Raw genomic sequence first — 16605 nt, 5'->3', positions numbered from 1 at the left:
CAGAGCCAGAGTTAACTTGATTTCTAAAAACACAGAAATATTTCTTGAAACCAAAGCAATGGAAACTCATGTTAACATATTCATGATTTATTATACTTGAATCATCTCTGTTCAGTGAGAGGGTGGGGTGGTGATGAGCACAAGCTTCAGGTTCAGGTAGATGGGTTTGAAACCAGCCTCTGTCACTTGCTCCGTGTAACAAAACTCAAAACATTTAACTTCTTTAAGTTTCAGTGTTCTTGTATAAAAAATGGGGAGAATAATTGTTGTTCCATGGCACCGTGTGAAGATTAAATCATAGTTTATAAGATGTCTTAGAAGTACTTGTCAAGGTGCTTGGTATATAGTATATGCCCAATAAACACCTCACTGAGGTCTGAAGTGGTGGGGATGTGTTCATCAGCAGGAAGTTACTTGGGTAATGTCTGAGGTGGGGGGTGAGATATTCCCTAGAGACATAGGCTGGATGCTTTTAGGTCAGGGAGTTGAGTTGGTACCCCAAGAGTCAAGGGAGTGGATAATACATGCCAATCACTAGGGGTGGGTTGGCCTCCACCATGCTGGGGTACCACAAGGCCCTCTGACCTCATGGAGAGCCTGAGCAGATGTGCCCCACAGACCTCAGGCTGCCAGATAATCCCAAATGTATCCTTAGCTCCACACATTTGGAATTTCCCAGAAGTCCACCCGTCTATCATTATGCTTGAGCAGCACTGACTGCTACATCTTGATAAGGCTGGGCAGGCAGTGGGCTGCAAAGAAAGAGTAGAGGGGCCAGGAAGCAGGCACCCTGTGTGTGCTTTTGGAGGGAACCTCCATCCCAGGACCTCACTGTTGCCATCTATAAATGAAGGAGTTGGACAAGAAGAGGAAGAAAGAAGCCTCCTTCTCTTGCCAAAGGGCAAAGTTAGAGTGGCTGTCTAGAGTGCAAAGCTGAGAAGGGGCTCCAGGGGGAGTCAGACTGATTAGTAATCAAGGGGGAGGAGTCAGGGCCCACCTGGGAGTGGAGTGGCTAAGACGCCTCCAACTCTTATAGCCACAAAGGTGTTACAGCACCTCACAGACCAGGTGGATTCCCCAGGATGTAGGCTGAAAGGCAAGGCAGGACCCTCTCCATCCTGTGGCCTTGGTGCCTGCTCAAAACTCACAGATGGCCAGTCGGTACTGCAGGCAGTTCTTGTCATTCCACTGGCCATCTGTGTACATCTCCACACACTTCTCTTTGCCCCGACCCCCGGGCTCCCCTGGGTACCAGTTGGTGTAATTCACAGGGGTTCCATCCAGGTAGTGGAAGTCTCCAGCAGTGGGACCCTCAGCCAGGCCCAGGTAAGCATAAGTATTGTGCTTCCTCACGATGCTTGCAATGGCCTCATTCTCTTCTGGACTCCTTGGGGTAGCAATGCGTCCACCTACTCTGGCACACGACTCTCTAATGGCATCAAAATTGACCGACTGCCCATTGGTGGAGAAGACCTTCTCTCCCACTGCCAGCATGGAGCCCTGCAAACTGAGGACTGACAGCAGAGGAATCCGGGTCAGGCCACAGGCCTCTTTGTTTCCAAGTCCTTTTCCTTCCCTTTATGCACTCTGCCTTTATGCGCTTTCCAATCTCTTCACCTCTGCCTCCCTCTCCTTCTTCCCTCCCTCTTCCAATCCTAGTCTTTCTGGATTCCCCTCCATGCTCCCATCATTTACTTATCCATTCACCCATTTAACAATTACTTATTGACTGTCTATTATGTGCCTGAAACTGTGCAATTTCCTGGGATTCAATAGAAAGCAGTATAGCCAGGAACATTGCTTCCCCAGGACATAGGGAGATAATCCATATCTACTTCGGTCTCCTCTGAGCCGTTGAAGAACATCTGAAAAAGGACCTCCATGTCCACACTTGTTTGTCAAGTCTCTAGATTCTGGAGCCTGATGCTGAGGATGAGGAGAACTTATGGGAACCCCCTACCCTATAAGGCCCCCAGGGATCCCCTTACCGCGCATCGACTGCAGGATTTGATAGCTGATCTCACGGAGTGTGCTCTGGAGCTCCTCGTCTAGATAAGTTGGAAGCCCTGTAGAGAGATCCCCAGCAAGAAGAGGGGCAGGCCAACAAAAACCCCCACTTGTGCCAAGCAGGTGCGAGGCCAGCGGCAAGCCTGGCATTCTGCCCTTCACTTGTCTAGAGCCACTGCCCAGGCCCCAGGTCATAAGGGTCCACGAGGTTGGAGTGTGTTTCCCACTCCCTACACACTTGTCCTTTAATGCAGCCTTGCACTTGCTCAGCCCCCTCTCTGCTCTTCTTTCCTGCCATATCCTTTCATGGCTCTGTCTGTCCACTTCTGTGGGGTTTTCTAGTTTCTGGGCAGGGCCCCCTTCCCCACCCTCCACTAAGAGCAAATCTGGTTCTCTCTGGCTCTCCTGATGGACCTTGATTACTGCTCAGAGCTCCAGAGTTCCCCTGGACGTGCGGGGTTCCCAGTTATATCATCTGTCTGGTCCTTGGTCCACATAACCCCCTACACCCTCAGAATGCCCCTATGCCTCAGCACTAGGAAGTGCCTCCCCTCCTCCCAGTGCTGTCCCATTTCCCACACCTGACGCCCTGTGTCTCCCCATCAGCTGTTGTGATGCGTGGAACACTTCCAATACCCACCAGTCCCACGACCCAGACCCCTCTGATTTCTCAACCTCATATTCTCTTATCTAGGTTGAAAAATATACCCTTTGGGGACTTGCGTGGTTTTGTCTGATCCCCGTCATCCCTCATGTAACTGACCACATGGGCACAGTGTCCAGTTGCTTCTGTCCACTGGCCGCATCCTGCTCACCTGGGGGGCCCCTCTCACCAGGCTCTCCCTTTTCTCCACGCTCTCCAGTGAGGCCAGGGGCTCCAGTCATCCCATCACGCCCAGGGAGGCCTGGCATTCCCCCAGGGGGGCCCGTGGGGCCTGCAGAGAGAGGGGGACAAGGATGTATGCTATCTATCACCCACAGTGGGCTGGGGCTGCTGGGACTGGACCTCCATTATCAGCCAGGCTGACTCACCTGTCACTCCACAGGCACCTTGAGGGTAGATGCTCCAGGGCTGCTCCAGTCTAAGGGCCCCGGGAAACTCCCACCATCCAGCTGACCCTTGAACCCAGCCCGGAACCCTGGACAGCAAGTCCCCCTGAAAACAGGTCATTGTCCCTCAGCTCCCACTCAGTACCTGGAGGTCCGGGGTCTCCTTTGATACCATCTCTCCCATCTCTTCCTGGCAGGCCATGGGATCCAGGAGTACCAGGGATGCCAGGGCTTCCAAGACAAACTTCCTTCATGTCGCACTCAAGGCCAGAAACCACCAGCCAGATGAGGGTGAGGGTCAAAGAGCACAGCAGCATGGCGTTTGCTCCAGCGGCTCCTTCTGTAGAAGGGAAGGGCTGTGGTCCACCTGAAGCATTTGCCAAGGTCTCCCCTTGCTGTGCTTTGTCAAGATTCAGGCATGTGATGGAGCCTGAGGGCCAGGGCAGGTACAGACAGGAGCTCTGGAAAGACCCAAACTATCCTTGGAAACTCCCAGCATCATCTGGTATCTAACATGGTCTCATGCCCCATCCCTCTGGCTGGAGGTGGAGTGGTACCCGGGCAGGGGAGGAGTTGTAGAGAGCTCTGGAGAGTCAGAGGACCTGGGTTCTAATGGAGTCTCTGTTTGTTCCTAGCTGTGTGACCGTGGGGAACTCACTTCACCTCTCTTGGCTTCAGCTGAAACTTCTGTCCTGGAGGCAACCCTGGCCTGTCCCTCCCAGGCTGTTGGGAGGAAGGATGTGGTCAACATTCACTCGCTCCATCTGTCCCTCATACTCTCAGCTACCTTCCCTTTGAGTTCTAAGGGACCATGATGCTGAGGCTGAGCAGAGATGACCAGGGCCCATGTCTTGGCCACCCCACGTTGGTCAATGATAGGGAGTCCCCTCCTCCCTGCTTTCTTGGGAGGCTTCCTCTTTGGCAGGCTCTTTCTCCCCCTGCCCCCACCCTGCAGGCCCTGATGAATCCCTGGGGCCAATGGGCCCGGCCCAGGAGCAAAGTGAAGTGTGAGGATATTTGCAAGCCCATCTTCCTGTACCCATAGCTAGGGTTCTGTGGAACAAGTCCCAGTGGTACCCAGGGAGGGCCCCTCCTTCCCTGCCTGACCCATAGTGAAGCCTGTGGCTGCTGGGCTGGTTCATGCTGCTGCAACCCTGGGGAAGACCCAGGGGATGGGGCTAAACTCACCCACACGAACAGAGCCTGTGTGGTTCTCTGCCTCCAGATCAGGGTGGTGAGGTGGACAGCAACATTTATACTGATGTGGGCTACCAGGCTTCGTCTCCACCCCAGAGAGGGGCCTGTCACAAGGGCCTCTACTCCAGGAGAGCCAGGCAGGAAGCTGTCATCTTGTTTACCCAGTACATTTCCCCACAGGGCACTCAGGCTGGAGGGCCACTTAGGAAACCCGTTAAAGAGAAACTCCAGATCGGTAAGAAGGGAAAATTCCCATGGACCGGAGGCCACCCACTCTCCCTCCATCCAGTTTCCCAAAAGCAGTGAAGGATGAGAGCACTTACACGGGAACCGATGGAGGCACGTGGCAAAGGGAGCCCTCTCCCTCCTGGGCCTTGGCCTCCCGGTCCTGGCTAGTGACACATTCGCAGCCCCAGAATCACAATCCCCCAAAAGCCCACCAGCTGGAGAGAACATACCAGCGCCGGACTCTTTTCCCAGGGGAGCAAAGAGGCAGATCAGTGACATACAGGGCTGTCTCCCGGGGCCATTCCAGCTCCAGAGCCTCTTTGGCTCTTGGAAGTGTCCATAGGGCTCCAGAGTGTGCAGAGGTCATGTCTGAAGCCAAAGGGTGGTCAGGTTGAGCTGGAACAAACTGTCATGGGGCGTGGCTCACCACTGAACCCCCAGCTCTTGCTTCTGGGGCCTGCAGCTGAGTTGATGGACACATGGTTCACAGGTACAGGTGAACCCTTAGCGGGTTCCCCATCCCTCGCCCCGGCAGGCTCAGAGGTGGGGAAGCAGGGCGGGGCTGGAAGGTCACAGGAGGGCAGCAGTTTCTGTCTTGGCCTTGGTGATGTCTGATGACCTGCAGTGGTGATTTCTGTAAGTAGTGGAATGACACGTGAAGCCTTAATTGATAAGATTCCCTCTTCAAGCCGCTTGATGAGGAGGGAATCTCTAACGTAGGGATGGTAACGATGGGGAACAGAGACAGGAAGAAATCGCCATGCTTACCTGTGAGTGGTGTGAAAAATCTTGAGGTCCTCAGGGAGAGGGGGAGCTCAGCTAATGGAATCCCTCTCCCAGGAGCAGGGAGCCCATCAGAGCCCCTCTGGAGCCCGGAGTGCTTTCAGCTGCCCTGCTGCCGCCTGTCACGTGCCCTGCGACTCTGTCAGGCACAGGATGGGGAGCCAGGGCCAGCGCAGGGTTGGGGCAACTGGGGAGCAGCTCCAGCTTAAGGACCACAACTCGGCTTGGGGGGAACGTGGTTCTGCAGGTGAAGGAACGGGAGCAGGGGTCTTCTTGGGCAGATTTTAAAGGGTCTGCGGGGAGGCAGCCTGGAGGTCCGGGCCATGGTTGGTGGGGAAGGGTGTGGACTTAGGAGCCAGACGCCCCTGAGTTGCACTTTGGAGCTGCCACTTGTTATCCATGTGGCCTAGGTCAGGTTATATAACTTCCTGAGTCATGGTTTTCTGGGGTTTTTTTTTTAAAATATTATTATTTTGAAGTAATAACAAACCTACGGGAAAGATGCAAGCGCACTACAAATTTTTTTCTGAACCTATGAGAGTAGGTTGCAAACATGATACTCCATCACCCTAGTATATTTGTTTATATTTCATATGAAGATGCTTTCCAATATAACCATCAAAATCAAGAAATTAACACTGGTTCAGATATTATTTTTATTTAAAAACATGAAAGAGTAACAGGGGGTATTTTATTTAATCTTTTAAGTCACCTGTTTAACTTAAGTCACTCACATGGCTTAATGCCAATATATTAAAGTGTGTCATAAAGATTCTAATAAAATGACTAATTAATTATTTACGTGGCCTTACCTCCTTCTTCATCCTGTGTTCCACCACTCTCCCTTCTGCAGCTTCTAAGAGGACGTTCCAAGTTCACGGAACTGAGGGGTGCTTTCCATGTCACTCTTTCTCTGAGCATGATTCTTCTCTTGTCTGGAGTGTTCTGACTGCCTTTTCTGCCACACACAAAAAAAGGGTGGATGTCATAACAATATTTGTCTTTCTCTGTCCGACTTATCTCACTTAGCATAACGTCCTCAAGGACTATCCATGTTGCTGCAAAAGGCAGGATTTCCTTTTTTTCGTGGCGGAATAATACTCCGTTGTATGTATACACCACATCTTCTTTATCCATTCATGTATCAATGGACACTTAGGTTGTTTCCATAAACTTGACTATTGTGAATAATGCTGCAATAAACATGGGAGTGAAGGTATCTCCTTGAAAACCTGTTTTCATTTCCTTTGGATATATACCCAAAACTGGGATGGCTGGATCATATAGTAGTTCTATTTTTAAATTTTTGAGGGACCTCCATACTGTTACCCATAGTGGCTAGACTCATTTACCAGTTTATAATCCCACCAACGGTGCACAAGGGAACAAATAATTTTTTACTGTAAGTATGCAACATTTGGGACGTACTTATACTAAAAAATTATTCATTGTTTATCTGAAGTTCGGGTGTAGTTGGGCATCTTATATTTTATCTGGAAAACCTACCTTCAGGGACCATCAAGCAGAGGCTTTGGGTGAGGCAGGAGAGACGTCCTTCGGCTTGCTGTCATCTTATGGGTTTAGTCTGGGATCACGTTGTCAAAGTTGCTGATTTTTGGCTCAGATACAGATGAAAAGTCTTCCTGACCTCTGTGTGGCTATTGAGCAGGGGCTGAAGTGTGGAATGTATGGGTTACAAATGGGGCTGGTATTTAAAACAAACCCCAGCCCTCCTGAAGTGGCAGGGAACATCCAGGAGCCGGGGGTGAGAAAGCTCAGGATTTGCTTTACCCCTGCCTCCACCTGGACTAGAATGACTCTCCCGAGGGAGTTTCCATGGCTACATTGGGAGGGAGGGCAGCAAGGTAAGACACAGTTAGGACAGAGCAAAGGAAGGAACCAAGTGTGGCTGGAGCTCCTGACCAGCCTTCCTGGGGATGAGTGCCCATCAGAGCAGAGGTGTTGACCAAGTGCAGAGGCTTCTCACAGAGTCTGTGTCCCTTTCTCTGGGGCAGTGGGCTCCAGACACCTTGCAAACCACACGTGCAAAGCCCAGAGAGGAGGCACCAGCCAGGGCTCAGGCTCTGGTGGTTGTTTACATGAGGCTGCCTGGTGGAGACAAAGCCGAGAGCAGCCGGTGGGACAGGACAGGACAGGCAGACAGCAGGGGCAGGGGGTGGTTAGCAGAAAGCAGGCTGGGGTTCTCCCCAGGAAAGATGCAGGATGGGCTGCACCTGGATCCCAGCCTGAGGGAGCTAGAGAAACCGTCTGCCACCTACACTGTGACAGGAGAGAACTTTCAATGGCCTGCAAGCTTCTTCATGGACAACACTTTAGTTTAACTCTAGTGCATCACAGGATCAAGGAGGCCCTGGTCTTCAGAATCAAACATGTACATTAACATGTGCTCTACGCAGTCACAGCTGTTCCCCTGGGAAGAATTCCAGGCTCAGGACAACATGGGATTCTCTTTTCGCCCTGCTTCACGGAACAACCAGCTTCTGGTCTGATCCCAGCCTCATGTTTACACTGGAACTGAAGGGACTTTTCCCGTCATGGATCTCCCCATTCCTCCCCCACATTCACTACGTTCATCCGGGGCCTCCACTGTCCTCAGAGAACACCTGAGTCCACATCCTGACACCCACGTGACCCTCCCGTGTCAGCCTTGGCCCCCTCTTGGCTCACCCAGGAGCCAGGCCCCGGAACACCGTGGCATCAGCTGTGGGAGTGTCCACAGAGCTCTCTAAAGAGGCTCCTTCTTCCTGGTCCTGCAGCCTGGATGTGTTCTACTCCCTCGTGTGCAGTGCCCTTCTGTGAGCCCTCCTACATTTAATTAACCTCAGATTACAGCAAGAATACCTCAGTACATTCATTCTAGACTTTTGAAAACATTTCAGAAGGGACCAAAGCCTCTCTGCATTTAGGTCTGCAATGCTTGTCCCAGTGATCTGGGATGTCGGAGCAATGTCCCCTCAGGCCAAGTTGTGGGCCTAAGACTGGCTATGGTCTGGGTTTCATTTTCTAAAAGACCTGAATGTTCAAGAAGAGAGGGCATTCTCTGGAGCTTTCAGCTTAAAAGGGGCTCAAGAATGGGGCCGAGAAGGAGGTCTCAGCACCGCCCACCCTGCTCCCTCACGGCATCCTGAAGGGCAGCCAGACCACAGGCTACTCCACCCCATTGGGCTGAAGAGATGATAAAAGATGACAGTTCAGGTAGAGCTCCTGGCAGGGTGACTGGTGTGGGGAAAATCTGATCCTTGCTGGAGTGTCCCACATCTGTAGAGGGGAAGATACCAGCTCCTCAGGCACCCGTCCAATGCCCGCCCTCTGCGGGGGCAGGCAGGGCTTCCCTGGCATCTGCATCACTCCTAACTCTAGGGTCTTCTTCCGAAACTACCCCCTGGCGTGTGGTTGCTGCTTTCCAGTCCCCTCATAGCAGAGGATCTGTTGGGTGGGTGCTGGAGTTGCTACTCACTGACCCAGGAGAAACTGACTAGGAACAAATAAAGACTCCAGCTTCCAGTCAACATGTATTTAAAACAGCTTCGACCAAACACATCTTGGTTTACTGGGAGATGGTGTTAATATAAAAATTATGACTATGAGTATAAATATAAAAAACTGAATTTGTGCTTCATATATGACCCGAGCCAGAGGAACTCAGCCCTCTGCAAAGCAAGCACAGTCCCACCATGTGCCAGAGCTGGGACTCTCCTAAGCTACATGGCTGTGCCCCAACTCAAGACCAGAGGGCACATGCTGGGCCATGGACCCCGCACTGCCCCAGGCCAGGAGCCAGGCCTGCAGGGACATTCAGAGTGGCAGGGCCTTCAGGAGTGCAACTATGGCAGGTGACCACTGCATGGCCACTGGCCACCAGCCACGTCTGCTTCCACCACAAAGCCTTGTCCCAGCAACCCAGCAGTACTGTCCTGGGGCTGTGCCCACTGCCGTGGCTTGTCTGTACACAGCCCTGCAGACATCCATAGGACAAACACGGAATCTGCATGAGATCCTGACCCAGCATCCAGCCTGGTCCGAGGAGCAACAGGGATACAGAAGCTGGAGGAGAAAGAGCCTCTGCCTGTGAAGTGTGGAAGGGTAACCTGAGGATGAGTGTCTCAGATAAACATGAACCAGGGAAGGGAGCAGGTGACTAATCACAGAGACCCACAAGGACGCAAGCAAGCCCTGCGAATGCAGAGGGAACTGAGAGACCAGCAGAGAGCCGTTGCACACAGCTTGAGGTCCACCCCAGAGAACCAAGGAGAACCAAGGAGAGTTAGCCAGATTGGGAGAGACACATGAGAGGAGTAGAGGTGCCCACGGGGGAAAGGAGACCCAGGCTGGTACATGTCACAAAAGGCCAGGGAGTGGTAGGACACAGTGCCACGAACGCTGCTGCCTGTGCCTCAGACCCTAATGACCCTGGGGAGAATCCTCACTCAGGAAGCCCGCGGTTCCCAGCTGTGCCCCTGAGGCCTGGCTCGTTGCAGGGTGGGGGATGGCACCTGGGCCCGGGGCTTCAGTGTCCTTGATCAGGAATTCCCATCCCCTTCTAAGTTCCACTTAAGAGCAGACACAAATGTTGGACGGCATCTGTGTCCCCCATGGTTTCATGAAGAACCTGAGGGTCAATCTCTCATGTGCATAATCCTTCCCCCCCCAGAACAGTACACCCCTAACAAAGGAGAAAGAAGGGGGTACCCCCTGGGATGAGAGGGGGCACAGGCACAGCAAAGCCCTGAGAAATCTGGTCAGACTGACGCAGGAACATTTGCCTCAACTGGACTTTTTTGTTCTAGAGAGATGGAATGTTGAGGAAAGGGTTCTGACCTCTCAGGGGCTGTGAATGGCTTCTGTACCTACAGAGAGGAACGGTGGTCCCTGGGTTCTGAGGCTTATCGTCCCCGACAGAACTCACAAGAGGGAACCTGGCCTCGATCCCACAAGGAATGTATGGGTCAGCTCTGCCCTCTGGTGGCTGCGTGAAAAACTGCAGTCAAAGGAGAGGCTGTGCGGACAAACATCACACATCACCCTCCACGTTCATTGATTCCACCTTCACGGAGGGCTATTTTGTATCAGGTGCTGTGATAGGCCCTGACTTAATCCTCTGACTCCCCTGGATGTATCCATGAGGATTATTCCCTGCTTCCCCATGACATAGTCTGATACAGAGTCTTCACCCTTGTGCGCCTCCCTGTGTCAGGGCTCTCCTTGCTAATCGTCCCATCCCTGTTTGTCCACAGAGGCTGGCTCAGTGCTGTGTCCCAGAGAAGGCTGATATAAACCAGTGTCCATTCCTGAGCACCTGCTAGGTACCTTTACATCTACCATATCCCTCCCAGGCTCACTGGAAGACAGGGCCCATCTTTACCCCCTTATAACCGAGAAGGAAACTGAGTCTCAGTGAGGTTCCCATAACTTACTAGAAGTGGCACAGCCTGCAGGTTCTAGAGCCTGGTTTAAACGTCTTTCCATCTGATCCCACAGCATCTTAGGCATGGTTTCCCTGAAGATCCAGTGCATTCTTTGCCCACAGCCATGGCTCAGGCCCTGGATGGGCTCCTCTTGGACTGTCACTCTGGCAAGGTGGACCTCATCCAAGCCTCAGGTGCCAGGACGGCTTACTGTATCCCCCAGAAGCTCCAGCCTTGCTCTTTGCCTAGAATCCACATCCATCCCTGGACGTGCTTGATCCTGGCTCAGCTAGACTGAGCTCAGCAACTTATACCCCAGCCTTCAGCCCCAAGGCTGCTGGCCCAGAGCTTGGTACAGGCTGCCCCCAAGGCCCTCAGCAGGTGCATTGCACAGCCGGTGGTGCCACTGGGGCAGGCTCTTCGCTCTAGCTGAAAAGACCCAGATGCCCTGGAGAGGTGGAATAGAGCTGAGAATCCCAGCCTGTACCCACCTTCTGCAGCCCCGAGTAACTGAGTTCAGTCCAGCCCTGGCCAGGGGCCCTGACAACCAGAGGGCAGCAGCTCTACTGGGCCCAGAACACCAGGAGCCCCCTGGGCCCCTCCTTCCACACACCTGCTCCCCACACAATCAGCACAGCCCAGCCATTCTTTAATCAACTACTGTTTACAGAGACCATGACATCATCCCCACCGTTCTCTTATTACCCGGCAACATAGAATCATTGGCAGAGAGAAAGTGTTCTGATATTTCTAATGTCTCTGGTGGTTGAACTCCTCCCAGAGAATAGTTGTTTAAGAAATAGTGAATTGTGTCATCAACTTAAATTTAACCCGTTATATTTTCTAGAAATTAAAATATGAAGAGAATCATTTAAAAAAACCACTACTTACTAAATACTATCCGGAAGTTTGTTTATAATACTATTGAGATACAATCTGAGAAAGAGTAAAAGACTTACGTAAAAAGAGTTCTTTAAACTAAAAACAAATATAGATAATTCAAAAATACATTTGGACAAAGGTGAGCTATTATAGTGGGCCTTGGGGTGATTTGGGATTTGGTCACAAAGCTAGGAGGTAACTCATTTCCACGTTCTGGATGACCATATTCAGGGAAGACCCAGCCCCTGAGGGAGAACGACGGGGAGGACCAAGACCTCTTGGTGAGAAGCCAGCTCAGGGGCCTGCCTGGGCTTCCTGGAGGAAGGGGTGGAAGAGAATATCCTCCCGCCATGAACTCCACATGTGGATTCACTGGACAACGTGGAGGAAGAGGAGGGGCAGGGAACGCCTGGCAGCCACGGAGGGAAAAAGTGGGGGGAGAAAAACAAGGGCCCAGGGCTCGGGTAGCATGTGCTCCCTCCATCTGGATCATCAGATGTGTGACCCAAGTCTAGAAGCTCTGTTTGTTTTTTTCTTAAATTATAGTTGATTTGTAATATTATATTAGATTCAGGTATACAACAGTGATTCAATATTTTTATAGATTATACTCCATTTAAAGTTATTATAAAATATTGGCTATATTCCCTGTGCTGTACAATATTCCCGTGTCACCTATTTATATTAAAGATAGTGTTTTACCTCTTAATCCTGCCCCTATCGTGCCCCTCCCCGCTTCTCTCTCTACTATGGTAACTGCTAGTTTGTTCTCTGTATCTATAAGTCTGTTTCCTTTTCGTTATATTCATTAGTTTTGTTTTTTAGATTTCAAATATCAGTGACAACATACAGTATTTTTCTTTCTCTGTTTGATTTATTTCACTAAGCATAATACTCTCCAGGTCCGTTCATGTTGTTGCAAATGGCAAAATTCCATTCTTTTTTATGGCTGAATAATATTCCAGTGTAAATAGGTACCACATCTTCTTTTCCATTCCTCTGTTGATGGACACTTAGTTTGCCCCTTATCTTAGCTGCTGTAAATAATGCAGCTATGAATATTAGGATGCATATATCTTTTTGAATTAGTGTTTTTGTTTTCTTCAGATAAGTACCCAGGAGTGGAATTGCTGAATCATATGGTAGTTCTATTTTTAATTTTTTGAGGAACCTCCATACTGTTTTCCATAGTGGCTATACCAATGTACATTCCCACAAATGGTATATGTACTAGGGTTCCCTTTTATCCACATCCTCACCAACATTTATTATTTGTTCTCTCTCTCTCTGTGGATTTTTTTTTTTTCAGTCATGCTGCACAGCTTGCGAGATCTTAGTTCCCGGACCAGGGGTTGAACCCGGGCCATGGCAGTGAAAGCACCGAGTCCTAACCACTGGACTACCAAGGAACTCCTTATTTATTCTCTTTTTGATCATAGCCATTATGACAGGTTCAAGGTGATATCTCATTGTGGTTGTGATTTTCATCTCCTGATGCTTAGTGATGTTGAGCATCTTTTCATGTGAATGTTGGCCACCTGTATGTGTTCTTTGGAAAAATATCTATTCAGGTCTTCTGTCCATTTTTTTTATTGGGTTGTTTGGGTTTTTTTATATTGAGTTGTAAGAGCTCCCTTCTGGCCTGTGAAGTTTCTGCAGAAAAATTGGCTGACGAGGGTTCCCTTGTATGTGAATCTTTTTTTTTCTCTTGCTGCCCTTAAAATTCTCTTTAACTTTCACCATTTTAATTATCTTGATATACCTTGGTGTGGGTCTGTTTGGGTTCGTCTTGTTTGGGACCCTCTGTGCTTTCTGTACCTAGAAATCTGTTTCCTTCTTCAGCTTTGGGAAATTTTCAGCCATGATTTCATCAAATACATTTTCTACCCCTTTCACTCTCTCTTCTCTTTCTGGGACTCCCATAATGTGAATGTTAGCACACTTGATGTTGTCCCTAAGGTCCCCTTAAACTATCCTCCTTTCTAAAAAATTTCTTTTTCTTGATCTTATTGGTTGACTTCCATTATTCTATCTTCCAGATTGTTTATGCGTTCTTCTGTATCGCCTAGTCTGCTGTATCACCTAGTTTGCTGTTAATTCCTTCTGTTTTTCATTTCAGTTATTGTATTCTTCTCTGACTGGTTCTTTTTTATATTTTCTGTTAAAATTCTCACTGTGTTCATCTCTTCTTTTCCCTAGTTTAGTTAGCATTCTTATTACTAATGCTTTGAACTCTTTATCTGGTAAATCTCTCTGTTTCACCAGCACTTTTTTTCTTGTTATTTTGTTTGAAACAAATTCCTCTGTCTTCTCATTCTGTTTAACTGTCTCTATAAAATTAGGTGACAGTTAGTAACCTATCCCCGTCTTGAAGGTGTGACCTTGTGTGAGAGTGCTCCTAAGCAGTGTGCGTGTGCCCAGTGGCTCTGGTGGAAGTGAGCGTGGGTCACATCTTCCCTCAGGGTGTGCTGGCAGCTACCGCCTCGGTGGGGGGTAGGGCTGGAGAGGGAGGGGCTAGAGCTGGAGCCAATTGTGAGCAGGTCTGTCTCCTCTGCTCAGTGGCCATCAGTCCCTACTGGGGTCACGGTCAGGGCCCCAGGTGCTGGTGCAGAAGCCCTGAGGGTCAGGTCCAAGCTGGTTCCATTCCCTCTAAGTGTGTGCCCTCCCCCCAGCAACAGCACCTCCACCCTAGTGGAGAGCAGCACTGCAGCAAGACAGGCTGGAGAAGGTGCCCGCTGTGGGCTGGGGTACGCTCTGGGACAGTTCCAGCAAGCCCGTCAGAGCCCTGGTTGTTGCTGATCTGCTGTCTCTGCATGCTCGCCACCTACAGAAGCCCTCACCCTATTGGAGGCAGGGCCAGGTTCAAGCCGTCTTCATCCCCCCAAGCGTGCTCTCTCCTTAGCAATGGCAGCCTTTGCCCTGGGGGACAGCTGCACCAGAGCCAAGAGTGGCTGGGCAGGCTCCCGCTGTGGGCTGGGGTACACATGAAACTGGCCAGAGCCCGGGGGAGGTTTCCATCTGCTTCCTCTGCCTTGCTCCCAGGACTAAGCACGAGTATGTGTGCGCTCTTCAAGGGTGGTGTCTAGGTCTCTTACAGCCCTCCAGTAAGTCCCACTGGTTTTCAAACCAGCTAAGGGGACTCGTCTTCCCCGCATCAGACCCCAGAGCTGGGGCGTCCAATGTGTGGCTCAAACCCCTCACTCCCCACGGAGTATCTCCAAGCCCATGCAATCCTCTTCCTCTTCTGTGTCCCCTGCTAGGGGCACAGCTCCTGACCTGATCACTTCTCCCTTCTGCCCAACTCCATGTGGATCTTTCTTTACAGCCTTGACTGGGGAAGAGCCTTTCTGCAAGTCCTGTTAGTTTTCAGTGAGAGCTGCTCCGCGTGTATTACAGATGTGCTCATGGGGGGAGGTGAGCTCAGTGTCCTCCTACTCCGCCATCCTGATCTCCCCGCTGGAAACTCTGGTTTAATCGCTGTTTCTGATATTCTTTGTCTTGGGCCTGCACCTCCTGTCTGGAGGTGATGTTGTTTCTTTCAGCCTTCAACGATCATGAGTTTTCAGCTCAAGGGACAGAATCCTGTTTTGAGAAGAAGAAACGGACCTTTCCAGCTTTGTTCCAAGATCTTTGTGTGTTTTTAAAAAAATATTAATTAATTCATTAATTAATTATCTGTTTGGCTGCGCCGGGTCTTAGCCGCAGCAGGCGGGATCTTTAGTTGTGGCAGGTGGGATTTAGTTCCCTGACCAGGGATCGAACCCTGGCCCCCTGCAGTGGGATGTTCCAAGATCTTTGAATCACTCTCTGTAGCTGCAGATCCATTTTGGACATGTCCAGGACATCTGACATTTCTGGGCTTTGGTCTTCTTCTATTCCAGGGCAAAACTTGATGAGGGCTTTACATCTTCCTAGAATTAGTGCTGAACTGCTACTGGCATGCTTCTCAGCTCCCTGTAAAGAACGTCTGCCACTGGTTGAACGAGTCCATCAGAAACAAGAGAACTGTTACCAGGACACCTACCACAGCACCCTCCAGCATCTCCCACTGAGATCCAGGGAGAGTCAGACTTGGCCTCATATCAGACAGACGGTTCTCCTGCCATGAAACTCTGCAGCATCTCCTAGGTTTGCCGCCATAACAGCTTCACGGGAGGCTAAGTCCTCCCTAGTTCCCCAGGCTGATGAAGGGCCCCCATCCTCAATGGTCTGCTGGGCCACAACAGGGAGGAGACCAGGGGACAAACCTGCGCCTGGTAACCAGGGCAGACCATCACTACAGGGGGGCAGGGAAGGACAGCAACAATAAAGGCACACACCCTCAACCCTCCTGCCTTCTACTGAAGCCTTGCTTCTGTGGTCTCCGAGGACCCATCTCCCATCCTCTGCCCACACTGTCCCCTCTGTCTGGTGAGCCCTTCCTCTCACTGCTCATGCTGTGAGCACATTCCCACACGTAACCCCTGGGTTCCCTGGCTCGTGTCCCCAGGGCCCGCGGCACGGCGCTCCATGATCCATGCAAGTCTTGGACGGCAAGAGGGAGGGAGGGAGGGAGGAAGGGAAGGAGGGAGGGAGGAAATCAGGGAGGGAGGAAACCACCGTTTGCCATTCCTGAGCATTCACACGTTTTTGTTCTCCTCTCTTGTCTGTGGCTTTCCCTAAGGAAAGCTTAAAATTACTGTCCACAGGAGTATCTGAATTGCAAATTACATAATTTAAAATATAAATATATGTTATATAAATTTAAATATTCAACAAATTAAAATAAATGCAAATCTACATGCTAATAACATCAGGTGACCACATAACATTAGAATTCACCATTTTGGACTGTTATACAACAAAAACCTCAAAAAGTTTTGAAAAGTACAAATAACAGAGATTATTTTCTGTAATTGCCTGTCAGTGAAACTAGGAACAAGTGAAAAAATTCAAGCAAAAACAACAACCATGTGGAAATTTTAGAACTGCCTCGGGGGTAAATTTTGGATCTAGAAGCAGCTGAGCCTACATGCAGCTCAGAAAGTTAGAA

The 16605-nt window shown here is 50.3% G+C and overlaps 1 protein-coding gene across 3 annotated transcripts; it reads right to left on the bottom strand.

The window, feature by feature from the left end:
- Positions 1 to 71: 71 nt before the first annotated feature.
- Positions 72 to 4351, bottom strand: LOC309643203 (pulmonary surfactant-associated protein A). Of its 3 annotated transcripts, none has more exons than XM_082425768.1 (6): positions 4246 to 4271; positions 3716 to 3780; positions 3203 to 3397; positions 2823 to 2942; positions 1989 to 2066; positions 72 to 1514 (listed from the first exon to the last, which is right to left on the bottom strand). In XM_082425768.1, the coding sequence occupies exons 3-6, from the start codon at positions 3372 to 3374 to the stop codon at positions 1138 to 1140; spliced, it is 747 nt and encodes a 248-aa protein (XP_082281894.1). In that variant the 5' UTR covers positions 3375 to 3397; positions 3716 to 3780; positions 4246 to 4271; the 3' UTR covers positions 72 to 1137. The 3 variants fall into 3 exon arrangements, with proteins under 3 accessions (XP_082281894.1, XP_082281895.1, XP_082281896.1); XM_082425769.1 differs by having other exon boundaries at positions 3721 to 3780; positions 4246 to 4269; XM_082425770.1 differs by lacking the exon at positions 3716 to 3780 and having other exon boundaries at positions 4246 to 4351.
- Positions 4352 to 16605: the final 12254 nt, after the last annotated feature.

The sequence above is a fragment of the Balaenoptera physalus genome (genome assembly GCF_965194825.1).
Source record: "Balaenoptera physalus genome assembly, chromosome: 14".
NCBI classification, from domain to species: Eukaryota; Metazoa; Chordata; class Mammalia; order Artiodactyla; family Balaenopteridae; genus Balaenoptera; species Balaenoptera physalus.
Note: the sequence above shows the minus strand (reverse complement) of the source record. Positions and strands in the feature narration are given on the sequence as shown.

Excerpts from the sequence above, each read along its gene's own strand:
- LOC309643203 (XM_082425770.1), bottom strand. The coding sequence starts at position 3,374 with ATGCTGCTGTGCTCTTTGACCCTCACCCTCATCTGGCTGGTGGTTTCT. Across the intron at positions 2,067-2,822 it reads TGGTGAGAGGGGCCCCCCAG|GGCTTCCAACTTATCTAGAC; the intron begins GTGAGCAGGATG and ends ATCTCTCTACAG. Across the intron at positions 1,515-1,988 it reads AATCCTGCAGTCGATGCGCG|TCCTCAGTTTGCAGGGCTCC; the intron begins GTAAGGGGATCC and ends CTCTGCTGTCAG.